General features: G+C 45.5%; 1 protein-coding gene across 1 annotated transcript in view; it reads right to left on the bottom strand.

The window, feature by feature from the left end:
* Positions 1 to 13,191, bottom strand: part of Tbxas1 (thromboxane A synthase 1 (platelet)) — a 141,761-nt gene that overhangs the window by 39,273 nt on the left and 89,297 nt on the right. Inside the window, exons 6-9 of the mRNA XM_013021630.1 lie at positions 11,043 to 11,131; positions 8,647 to 8,795; positions 6,727 to 6,857; positions 1,274 to 1,585 (exon numbers count right to left, since the gene is read on the bottom strand). Coding sequence (XP_012877084.1) covers positions 1,274 to 1,585; positions 6,727 to 6,857; positions 8,647 to 8,795; positions 11,043 to 11,131 — 681 coding nt within the window. The remainder of the gene's footprint in view (positions 1 to 1,273; positions 1,586 to 6,726; positions 6,858 to 8,646; positions 8,796 to 11,042; positions 11,132 to 13,191) is intronic.

Raw genomic sequence — 13,191 nt, 5'->3', positions numbered from 1 at the left:
TTTCTCTCTAGTCAGGGCAGGCAGGGGAGGGCTTGTTGAGACCCCATGCCAGAAGAATGTTGATGAATGGATCAATGTCAAAGTAGAGGAAACCCTATTCCTGTTCAACCTTGTCATCGGAGGCTTGGATGAAACGGGAGACATGCGTAACAAGTCTCCCATGACACAAAGCTAGAGGAGCCGCTGAAATGACAGATGGCAGAATGGAGAATCAGAATTATTTGGACTGACTTGAACAGTAATAAGGATAAATAGAAACTCTTGCATTGAGGCTCAAGAGATCAATTGGATAAGCAGGAGGGGGTGTGTGTATGTGGGGGGGGGAGCCTGGCTTAGCAGTTGTCATGACAACAGAGAACTTGCTGTTGACCACAGCTCGTTCAGCCAAATGCTGAGGCTGTTGGTAACCCGGTGATGCACTTTTCAAATGTCAAAAAAAACCCAAAAAACAAAACACTGCCATGGAGTAGGAAGAATAACTCTGCCTCTACTTCCCCACTTGGAGTTTTCTAGAAGGCAGTTTTCAGTTCAGTATCAAATAATCCCCTGAAACAGAACAGGCCCCCTTGCAATACTGAGGATGCCACAGCGGTTTCCAACAGGATAGAGGACAAAGGATTCCATTACAGACGTCTTCCTTTCCAAACACAGAGTTTAAACGGCTCTCTGTCACAAAGGTCAAAGGTCAAACGAACACAACTACCCAGAAAACACAAGCGGAGAAAATGCCCAGCATACAACGCACCTGTGGAAGTCACTGGGCCAAGAGGGGCCTTATTTATCTCAGAGGAATGCCCGGACCTGGACTTGCCATTCATCTGCCTCATCTTACCTTCCTCCACTCTGAGCCTCCCCGTCAGCTCAGCTCTTTATCCTGCATCAGTTTGGCCCCTTCTCATGCCTGTTTGCAGCCCTCTCTTTCTCTCTCAGTGGGGTACCCCACAGTCAGAGCACTGGGCAACTACACATCCTTCCCAAACGCTGCCCTTGGCCCTCCTCTCCTTCCTGGGCCCTGGCAGGGCCCTCAGTCAGGTTGCTGGGCTGCCTGAGATACCCACGCCATGAGCACCATTTGGCTTTTTTGGATGCCAGTACTGGAGCTTGGACTCAAGATTCACACTTTTGCTTGGCTTTTTCGCTCAAGGCTGGTGCTCTACCACTTGCGCGTGTGTCTTATACACATAGGACGTGGTTTGAGCGAGTTATTCGAGAGCACGTTTTCAGAATCCGTTGTCCTGGGGTGTGTCAGGACATGGGGTCCCATGCTACTCACCTGCTTCTCCTTGAACAGGTCCACCTCTCTCAGAAGCCTCTCCTGGCAGTCAGGGTTGGTGGCTAGCAGGTAGGTGGTGAAGGAGAGCGTGCTGGTGATGATTTGGTGGCCTGCGATGAGGAAGAGGAAGGCCTGGCCCACAATCTCGTCCACACCCAGAGGCTGGGCTGGGGCTCTGCATTGGTGTTTCTGGCGAGGGTCCTCTGTGCCCTTCGCAGACAGGACTTCTTTGACAAGGTCAAAGTTCTCCAGGCCGACAACACTCTTGGAATATCGGGCGTCCAGAACCATTTGGAGGAAATCTCTCCGCCTCTGAGACAGAGAGGAAAATGTGCATTATGGCCTTGGAGTCACAGAAGGAGGCAGAATGAGGTCAGAGGAAAACTTGTGGGCAGAGATTTTGTTTTGTTTTGATGTTTGACGGGGCCTGGGCTCTGTCCCTTAGCTTTTTTTTTTTTTTTCCCTCAAAGCTGGCACTCTACCATTTGAGCCATAACTCTATTTCTGGCTTTTTGGTGGTTACTTGGAGATGAGTGTCATGGACTTTCTTGCCCAGGCTGGCTTTGAACTGTGGTCCTCAGATCTCAGCCTCCTGAGTAGCTAGGATGACAGATGTGAGCCCCCGGCACCCAGTCACAGGCAGAGTTTTGAAAGAGCTCAGTGGGAACAGGGTCTGAGATGGTGAGAATCGGAAGCCACCTGAATGGCCTTTAATCTAGGCACTGATCCTCATTCCCTGGGGACCAGAATATGACCTTCCAGTAAAAAGACAAGGCCACTCTTGTCTTTGCTTTGAATTACTTATGAGGTAGAGGTCTGATTCAAGTATTTGGTACATAATGGCCAAATCAAGGTAATTAGAGTTTTCATCTCCTTAAATTTTATTGAGAACCTCAGACCCTTCTAGATTTTTCTATGGTGTATAATAAGATGCTGTGATCTTGTCACCCTTCTGTCCTCCTAGCCAGTTGGCACCTGTGATCCACCTACCCCCTTCCCTGTCCCCCTTCTCCATCCTGCCTAACTCCAAGGTCACCTTTCAGCTCTGCCCCCCACGAGCAAACAAAAGCACTGTATCCATTGTTCTGTGCCTGGCTTATCGCACTTCACATGTCTTCCACCTTCTATCCATGTAATTCCATAGGCAGGATTTCATTCTTTTTTATGGCTGAATAATACCACATTGTGTATCTGTGCCACATTTCTGGATGAGGCCATTCTGTCTAGGATGATCTAGAAAAGTGTATGGCCATTTGGTTAAGTATGAAAAAGAAACTTACAAAACAGAATACACAGTAGTATCACATTTTGTAAAAACAGTAAGTGTGCAATTGGTATAATGATGTGTACCTGTCTAAAATACTTATTAACATATGTTATATAAAACATGTCATTATGTTGTTATCTATTATAATCTACCATACATTATATTGTATAAAATATATGTTAATACATTATACAAACAATATATGTTAACATATATAAATACTAATATATTGATATTAATTATAAAAATATAAGTAAATATATAATATAAACATTATATTATATATAATATAAACTAATTATAAATATATAATTAGATAAAATATGTTACTATATCAATATATTTACATATATTTAACAATACAAATTAATATTAATAAGTATAAATAGTAATGTTTTAATATATAGATATAATTGTATACTTATATATTATTACCTATGTTATATAACTAAATAGTATATATTTAATAATATATATTTATAGACATAATTATTTAAATATATAAATGTATATATTTATATATACATATATAACTATTCATATGAATATTTTCATAACTATAATATCAGTATTTTAAGCATGAAGTTACTCTTTTATTATTTAATTTGTGCTAAATTTATTTCATATCAAATGTACTTAACATATATTAATATTAGATATTATATTTTAATATATTAAAATATATTTATTAGCATAGTGTTTATTTACTTAAATATTTAGTAACATCTGCATTCAACATTCCCAGTGAGCTGAAGGAAATGGGGGAAGCGCAGCTATGTAGTTTGTACGTTCTACATGTTTGTACCAGAAAATAGCTTCTAGACTTAAATCAGAGCAGGCACTTTGTTGTTCACTTATGCACGGTGTAGGGTGATAGGGAACCCTAATTTTTATACACAGTGCAAGTTAACAGAATGAGCGGGGTCAGGAGCTGATGAGGGTGAGCTTGTCCTCAAAGCCTCGGACGTAGCAGTGTGCTCCCCACCCACTCCCCCTTTCTCCTCAGTAAGCCCAACCCCATTTATGTGCTTAAAACTTTCTTACCATCTTCCCTGCCTTTCTTATCAGTAATTTACATATTCCTCGTGCTCTCACCACTAATTCTAAATACAGGTGAGTGTGATATTGCTTTAGCATTCACAACATGTCTTCCTGGCACCTTCCTTCTTTGAAATGTCTTTTTGATGCAATGCATGAACACCAAATGTTGCTCCTTTTTTTTTCTTCTCTCTCAAGTTTATGGGATTAAAACTGCAAAAGAAGAGTAATACAACCTCCACTGGGAAAATATTATAATCTCAGAGTACTTTACCAGTTGTGTTTTCTCAGTGCATTGGTTTTTGCCTTTTTATGTCATGAATAATCTATGTGACACACATTCCATCTTTAGGACCCTTGTCATTTCATCTGTGGTTGGCTTTTCTGCTCTATGAGATGATGACCACCCCGGGGGACAGGACCTCCCCCCCCCCAGCCTCCAACTGCACGGTGCAATCAATCCAGCACTGGAAAATGGAAAGCAGGAACTATCTCTGTGGCTCCACTTTTCAGCCATGTGACCTTGAAAGATGTCTGCTGGGAACCTGGCAGGATGCATGACAAAGACTGTGGCTGGCCCTGACCTTGAGGCTCAGGAGGCCTCAAGAAGGTCTCTGCTTCCTCCAGCCTCTGGGGTGGGGGGGAGGGCTGTGCCAGCTAACAAGAGGGCAAAGGTTCCCTTAGCATCACCTCTCCATTCCACTGGGGCCCTCAGAGCCCTCCTGGGGCTCTTGGTTGGTCCATTTGAATCTCTTTGGGTTGTATGTAATACAGCTGCCCCTGCTGCAGGCTTGGTGGTGGCTTGGCTGGGGTAAGGCAGGGACAATGACAAGAGGAAGGACACAATGACGCTGTGTATTTTCTAGAATGGCAATCAGCATCTTTTCCTCTTTCTCTCACCCAGCCAGGCTGCTAAAGGGCCAGTGGAATCATGTAGAAATCTATCTTAACCTCCAACTAAGAGACAGGAGAACAGGCCAGTTCTCTAGGGTTCCTTGCCTAGAGGAGGTACATTAGCGTAGTCTTTTATTCTTTTATTTGCAGTGCATCCTGGGGGCTAGCTGAACACTATCTATTTAGGACTGAACCAGGGCTGGCTGGTGTATGGTTATATCCAAGAAAAATACTCACCCTGATAGATGGAGGTGTCTAATCCACCCATAGGCTAGAGCTTAGAAAAATATTTACCTTTGAACATCTGTGCAGCATTTCACTGCGCAAACACACATCTGTTTGATGGAATGTACACGGAGTTAGATGGTTTGAGAGCCAGTTTTCTTAGTAACCGGATCGCTGCCCTGACATGGGCAGTCCTGGGTTTGTAATTGGGAGATTTGGGTTTCCCCCCCACCCCCCGCCAGATCAACTCATTGTTTGAAATAAATAGCTGTAGAGTTTATAAAAGAAAAAGCTCTAGGCAATCCCAGTAATTGGATCTTTAATAACCTCTCACCTCTGAGTAAGTCACTCATTGCAACAGTTTTTAAATGTTCAGCCTGTTTTCACAGTCAGTGAGGTTCAGGGATAGGGGTGTGTGTGTGTGTGTGCGTGCGTGTGTGTGTGCACACATGTGTGCGTGTGTATGTGCGTGTGCGCATGCGTGTGCATACATGTGTGTGTGCATATGTGTGTGTGTACGTGTGTGTGTGCATGTGTGTGGTGTAAAAGCTCTCACAGGCCATTCCTTTATAGAAATAATGAGTCTGAAATAGTTCTTCCTTCATTCCTTGTCCCCCGAGCTCCATCCACAAGGCTGAGGAGTGCACACCTAGAATGTTCTGTCCTTTATCTATGGCGTCCAAGTGGGTCCAAGCGTATCAGTTAGCTGATTCTTCCCCCACTTCCAAATACATTCATGTCGAGTTCATGGCCATGTAGGCCCAGGGGCCGAGAGCTGGTGGAGACCTTCGTACAACTTCTGGATCCAGACTCATTTGCCCCACAATCCCCAGAGTGTGACAAGGTTGTTGCCCAGGGCTGCCCAGTGCACCAAGCCATTAATTGTCTCTGATTCTATTCCAGGCCAATGCCTTCACCAGTAGACCTCCCGATTCCTCTGGGCCATTTGGTCTCTGAGAAAACCCTTTGAAAGCTCTATCTGCATAAGTCGCTTATGGAAAAGCCCTTTCAGCCTTGTTTTTCCTTTCAGTCACTTTTAAAGTCTTTAAAGAACAGCTGACACGATCATCCATCACACCAGAAATCAGCCAAGGTCAGGCAACAAAAATTTACTTGATGTCTGTTGTGTGAAAGCCGAGTGTAAAATTGTGGCGGGAGGAAGGAAATCTCTAGGCATACGAACAAGACCGGGTCCAAGCACAGATTTTCTTGGAACACTCTCCGTTCTGAAGGGGAACATGGGATTGGCTGAGGGCTGCCCCAATTTCTCTCAGTTATGCCGTTCATGCTATGAAACTCTCTCATGAATTCCAGCACAAAGAAGATTCTCCAGAGAATTGCAAAGAGCACATTTACCTAAAAACTCCCCCCCCTTTTTTTTTACAGGGGACACTTGAACTCAGGGCCAAGGTGCTGCCCCTTGGCTTTTTTTTGCTCCAGGCAGGCTTTTTACCACTCGAGCCACAACTCTACTTCTGGATTTTTGGTGGTGAATGGGAGATAAGAGTCTCATAGACTTTCCTGCCTGGGCTGGCTTTGACCCATGCTAGTTAGATCTCAGCCTCCTGAGTAGCTAGGATCACAGGTGTCATTCTTGGAGGATTCTTTGGGGGCTGGTATAACCAGGCTTGGGCTAATACCTAAGCTGAAGAGACAGTTTAGGAGGACAGCTTCCATGCTCCCCTCCTTGTCAGGGGATATGCGTGTTGTTCTGAGTTTCTCTTCTCTAGTACCATCCCTTCCCACTTCCCTTCCTCCTTCTCCTCTGGCCTTCCCTCCCTTTACCCCTTCCCCTCCCCGGTGCCTGCTGAGCCTCCTCTGCCTTTCTCTTTGCTTCCTGCTGGCCCTGGAAGGTTGGGAGGCATGGCTTGGTAAAGGACCGGCACATTGTGATAGACGGCGTGAGGAGAGAAAGGAAGAGTGATGGAGAGTGAAAGAAGAGAGCCATGCAAATGAGTTTCATTCCCTTTCAAGGCTGTGTCCTATTAACACGTTACCTCTTCTGCTGTGTCCTAATGAAATACCTTACCTCTTCTGCTGCTTGCTGGTCCCGCAAGGCAATCACATTCCTAATGAGTTTGTTAAAAAAGCCATTCAGTTCATCTTGGTTCTTATTGGGCAAAATCCGGGCCAGTGGGATCATTATGGATGGAAATGATACTTGAAAGAGAAAAACAAAAGTGGCATTGAAAAGGAGGGTGACAATAAACCAGGGCTGTTAGATGCCTGGTACCCGGGAACAAATGCTGGCCTTGAATGAGCACTGGAGAGGTGAGTCCTTGTGGGGAGTCGCTGCTCCCTGGGGCAAGGTGGCCCAATGCTTCCTCACTCTACCTTTGCTCTGCGCATGCTTTCTTGGGCGTACATGGGAGGCACCTGGCCAATGACTGTACCCGCTACACTGTGTACAGCAAAAAAAAAAAAAAGAAAATGGAGGTGTGGCTCAAATGGTAAAGTACCACCCTTGAGCAAAAAAAAAAAAAGAAAAGAAAGCTAAGCAAAAATGCAAGGCCCTGTTTCAAGCACCAGTCCTGGCACACATGTCATTAAACAAAAACAAAACAAAACAAAAGGGGCTGGGAAGGTGGCTCAGTGGTAGAGTGCTTGCCTTGCATGCCTGAGGCCCTGGGTTCGATTCCTCAGCACCACAGAAGCAAAAAGCAAAAAGCCGGAAGAGGTGCTGTGGCTCAAGTGGTAGAGCACTAGCCTTGAGCTGAAGAGCTGAGGGACAGCGCCCAGGCCCAAAGTTCAGGCCCCATGACCAGACCCAAAAAACAAAACAAAACAAAAGTAGCAGCTCATTCATTTCCTTAACTTTCTGGTCATTTGGTATTTTCTTTCTCTGGATATATGTCCCCAAAGTGGGCTGCTGAGTTGTCGCTAAGATCTGCTACGGCAGCTGCTGGCAGAGATGCTGGCCCTATCTGCTGTGGGCTCCTTTGATCCTGTCACAGGCAGCCCAGGCCTTCCTGGCTGAGCCTTTGAGATAGGCTCCTTGGGTCAGGAGCGCCTAATCCTCCTAGAGAGGAGCTCTGGGCCACAGGGAGGTACAGCTCCCCCATTCCTGCCCTTCCTGGTAGGCTTGTGCCCAGAGAGCTCTCTGCTGAGTTAGGCTGGAGAAACCCCAGGAGGTTCCAAATACTTGGCCTATTGAAAGGCACAGAACAGGGATGGGACGATGGAGCCACCTGCTCTGTGGGGCACAGGTGCATCCCATGGCTGAAGGCTTGCGCAAGAGGGAGACTCAATACCAGGAGCCCCATGGGAGGTTGGGGTAAGGAGGAAGCCGATTGGCCCTCACAGCAACCTCTACCATTGGGTGTAGCGTTGCTGGACGTGGGTGGGCTTCCCCCTGAAATCAACTCAGAAATAGAAAGGAAGCTGGCCAGGGAATGAGTAGAATTTGCCAGCCTGGCAAGCATGGCTGGAAACCTTTGCCTTTGTCATCATCAACAGTACTCCAGAGCCTCCATAAAAGCAAGAAGGAAGGTTCTAGAACTGGCTAGAGGGCAAAAGTTCACTTGTACAATGAAAGTAAAATCAACAGACTAGTCTTCTTGTTTTAGATCCTTTCCTGGTCACCCATCTTGTCATTTCTAGCTTACGATGCACTAGCTGCCACAGGAAGGAAATGCCACTGGAGGGGAGAAAAAACAAATCCTAGAAAAGTGACAGGCTTCGGGTTCCAGCCTTGGCTCTACTTATCTAAGCCTCAGGTTTTCAGATGCTGAATATGGGCAAAAGAATACTTTTCTCATAGGGCAACTGTCAGAGCTCAACTCATTGTCCCCACCCCTGTGTGTGACAGAGGCCTGGGTCGCTGTGAGAGTGATAGGTGGCCCAGGTGGACAGATTTCCCACAGGGCACTGCTCAGAGACCCCAGAGTGTCCTTTCCTAGTGGCAAGAGCCAAGGACCAGTCTCAAGGCCCGAGCAGGAGCTCTACTTACAGATGCAAACCAAGAGAGGCCTGGGGATGCAGAACGAGAAGAAACGCTGGCAGTGGCTCACAAAGGGGTCCTGGGCAGCTGTCTGGGAGTCCACCTGGGTGCCAAAGGCGACGCTGGCTACCACATCTGTGGTGTAACAGCAGTAGCTCCTGAGTTGAGGGAGACATTGGAATAGGAAAGGATGCTGGTATTGGCCTACCCACAATGGAGCTTACAGAAGCAAGGACTCAGGGGAGGGACCCACGTGACCTTCAGGTAGCCTTAATCAACCAGAATAGCGTCAGATACCAAGAAGGAGGAGGGAGAACAGGAGCCCCACTGCTGTTGGGGTTTGCCCTCCGATCTTCGATCTTTGTGTGTGAAGCCCATCCCAGGCCAGAATGTAAGATTCACGGACCTCTGTCAAAATGACATTGATGAAGGAAGGACCTGATTAGCTGACTTTATCAATTCCTCCCTTTTTCTTTCTAATAATTTTGCATTTTCTTTTTTTTTTAAAAAAGAACAACAAACAAAAAACAAGAACTCTTCACACTCAAAGAAATAGCAGATGAACACTGACACAGGCTTCATGATCATATGTATATTATGTTCAGAAAACACACATTGCAATTTAGAGCAAACAGAAGGAAAAGTGTCTGGCAGTAGTTCCAGAAAATTTACCCTCTTAGGCTGCAGGAAGCCTGTCTCCCCCAAGGCCTTTTATTATTATTATTACTACTAATAATTATTATTATCTTTAAGTAGTTGTACAGAGCAGTTTATGAATACAATGCATCTTGATTAATGTCAGCCCTTTTTAAACTAGAAATATTCTTTTTTATTTTCTTACAAGAGTTTTCAGATTCAATTCTTTTTAAGAAGACTAACAACTGGGTTATGAATAGCCTTTTATAATTACCAAGTCTATTTTTTGTCCTTGGCCTAGGCAAGTTCTATATAAGTCATCCAGCCCCCATCTCAGCATCAGAGAACGAGTGATGATTCCAAATGACTGAGAAGTTTTGAATGCTTTTATTCTCTTACTTTTTAAATTGGGGCTTGAACTAAGGACCAGGGCATTCTCCCTTAGCTTCTTCATTCAAGGCTATCATTCTACCACTGGAGTTACACCTCCACTTATGCTTTCTGGTGGTTAATCAGAAATAACTTTCCTGAACTTTCCTGCCCCAGCTGGCTTCAAACCATGATCCTCAGATCTCAGCCTTCTGAGTAGCTAAGATTATAGGCATGAACCACTGATGCTCAGCCTTTGATTTGCTTCCTTCCTCCCTCCATCCCTTCCTTCCTCCCTTCTTCCTTCCTTCCTTCCTTCCTTCCTTTCTTCCTTCCTTCTTTCCTTTGTCCCTCCCTCCCTGCCTTCTTCCTCCCTCCCTTCCTCCCTCCCTCCTTCCTCCCTCCCTCCTCCCTCCCTCCTTCCTCCCTCCCTCCTTCTCTCCCTTCCTTCCTTCCTTCCTTCCTTCCTTCCTTTCTTTCTTTCTTTCTTTCTTTCCTTCTTTCTTTCTTTCTTTCTTTCTTTCTTCCTTCCTTCCTTCCCTCCCTCCCTCCCTCCCTTCCTCCCTTCTTTCTTTCTTTCTTTTCTTCTCCTTTTCTCCCCACCCCACTTTGGTTTGCTATGGGGCTTGAACTCGGGGCCTGGGCACTGTCCCTGAGCTTTTTCACTCAAGGCTTGTGCTGTACCACTTTGAGCCACAGCACCACTTCCTTTAATTTCTTTTTATTAAGAACATTCCTACAATCGATTACAGGTTTTCTTGCAACAGCTAAAACAAAACAAGACTGACTGCCCATGTCGTTTCATCGGAACCCGATGGTTGACGATCGAAAGGTCTTAGGAGTTATTTGCTTTGCTTTTATAGCTGACCCGGCACCTTATCTCTTTCTACCTTCTGTACCTCATTATCAGAGAGAATACAGCCAATGGGCTCCCTTGACCTATGGTAATATAAATGTTGGTATTGGTGGTGCTATTATTTTAGTAGCAATGATAATCACATGTCAGCGGTGGCTGGAATGCACTCCTCATTCTATTTTTGACCTGTTGCAAGCCATTGTTGGGCCTAAAGCAACCAAACGGTCACCATGAAGCTGAGACTTTCCTGTTGAGGAACTTCACAGTTTCTCTTGATGTGACAGTGCAGAAGGGCTCCCCCACCCCCGCCCCCCTAGAGGGCAAGGCCATCCACAGGCCACACAGCCCTGGGCTGTGGTCACTTTGTTTTTACTTTTAAATGGGCTTCGTTTCTTTTCATTAGTCAGTCCATCTATGCTTTTATGAGCTCCCTGCATTTCCACAGTTTGCTATTTCCAAGGTAATTGTCCAGTAATTATGTACAGTTACAAGAAGCAGCCTTTTCAAGGCTGAGGATTCTCCGCTCTGGCAGAGCTACCCGTACCTCTGCATGTCGCAGGCGTCTCTCGAATCTGCGCATCGTTTCAAATGAGCCAGGAGAAGATGACAGGCTTGGCTGATGAGGGGCGTCATCTGATAACGGGAACAGAGGTGTAATTAGGGTCTGATGCAGGGCTCAGGCCTCCGTGGGCTGTAGATGACAGGGTTATTCTGAGGGGGCCTCTCACACAATTAAGACAGAAGTTCTAAATTCACAAGTATTTAAAAAAATACCATAGCTGGAAACATCTATTTTAAGCTTAAACAAGCTTTAATTTGGGGGAGGAAGGCAAAGGGGAGGGGTACAAAGAGAAAGGCTTTCAGGTGAATAGGATGAGAGAGTTTATGAGAGTATTTGTGAAATCCTTAGACAGAACTGCACGCGTGGTTTGCACTAGAGAACCTGACCACACTCTGAATGTCCACTCTCTCTAGCTAACCCAAGTCCACGTTTGCTTGTTCCAACCACACTTTAGATTTTCAATTCGAACAAAGAATACAACATCCAAGGGTACCGGGGTCATCTATCTCAACTTCTTAATTAAGATGCAAGTTATTTTTAGAGCAGTTCTGAGGAGTGGTTATTCACGGGTGCCTAAGCTGCTCCAACCTTCCAGTACAAAGTCCCTCTGGACTCCAGAGCAAGGCACTGATCTACACGAAGACATCGTTGACTTCTCTCTTTAATTGCAAACTATTTTTCTATGGGCCATTCCTAAAAAGAGAAAACTGTTGAGAAGACTCTCATGAACATTCGTGCAGTGATCACCCAGCTTCTACAACTGGAGATTTCCTTCCTTCCTTCCTTCCTTCCTTCCTTCCTTCCTTCTTGCTGTTCATTATTTTGGCCCCCGTGGGCTTCCATACTTGGGTAAAGTTCTTTGCTGAGCCTGACAGGCACCCAGGTAAACTTTAATTCTCTCTCCTATGTTGGAAAAGCCAAGCTGGAAACGTCCAGGGCAATCATTGTACTGTTGCACTTTTTAGAACAGCATCATAGCTCATGCAACATGCTGTCATCCATTGCTCTGATTTATGGAAGATGTACTGGGTAATGTTACCTTATGTTTTAGATTTTACTGGTTTTTTGATGATACTGGGATTTGAACTCATGCTCACTGGGCAAATCTTCTGCCACTTGAGCCACATCTCCAGTCCTTTTTCCTTTAGTTATTCTTCAGCTATGTCTCACGCTTTTACCTAGGGCTTGCTTCTGAGCTCGGTCCTCCTGCCTGAGCCTCCTGTGCAGTGGGGACCACAGGTATGCACCATCATACCCAGCTTGTCCTTTGAAATAGGGTCTCCTATCTCTGCCTCCTGACTAGCTAGGATTATAGATTTGAGTTACCAGACCTGTTTTAGATTTTATTATTTTGACCCTAGAATATTAAATTCCAGAGATTTTTTTGTCTATTTGCTTCTTTTTGCTCTGTTTCCCAGAATCTAGAACAGTGGCCTGATACATAGAAGTTGGTTGTTGGGTGAATGAATGAATGCATTTTAATGATTACACAATACCCACTTCTTGCTCTTAAACCTGGAGACAATGGAAAAATGATAAAATATGAATCCACTTAGGAGATGGTATCTCCCAAAGGTCCATGTGGTAAAGACTTGGCAACCACAAATGGCACCATTGGAAGGTGGTGAAGCCTTTAGGATCACCCAGCAAAAGATCTTTAGGTTTTGGGGAGCAAGCCCTTCAGGGGGCTGTGGAACCCCCGTCTTGTCCTCATCTCTCTTCCACTTCCGGCCCTGAGGTGAGTAGTTAGGCTCTGCTGTGTGCTCCAGCCTTGCTGCACTGCCTTGCCACAGGCCCAAAGCCAGGGGCCAGCCCATGAGACTGAAGCCTCCAAATCATTTTATTCTTGCTTATTTTCACGTGACAGCCAACACTCAGGCAGCTTTATCTACCAACTCCACCATCAAGGGCTGGGAAGGTGGCTCAGTGGTAGAGTGCTTGCCTTGCATGCATGAAGCCCTGGGTTCGAGTCCTCAGTACCACATAAATAGAAAAATCTGGAAGTGGCACTGTGGCTCAATTGGTAGAGCATTAGCTTTGAGCAAAAGAAGTGCAGGGACATGCCCAGGCTGAGTTCAAGCCTCAGGACTAGCCAAAAACCCAAACAACCCCCAAAACAAAAACCCTCCTC

Source organism: Dipodomys ordii, unplaced genomic scaffold (assembly GCF_000151885.1).
Source record: "Dipodomys ordii isolate 6190 unplaced genomic scaffold, Dord_2.0 Scaffold56, whole genome shotgun sequence".
NCBI lineage: Eukaryota > Metazoa > Chordata > Mammalia > Rodentia > Heteromyidae > Dipodomys > Dipodomys ordii.
Note: the sequence above shows the minus strand (reverse complement) of the source record. Positions and strands in the feature narration are given on the sequence as shown.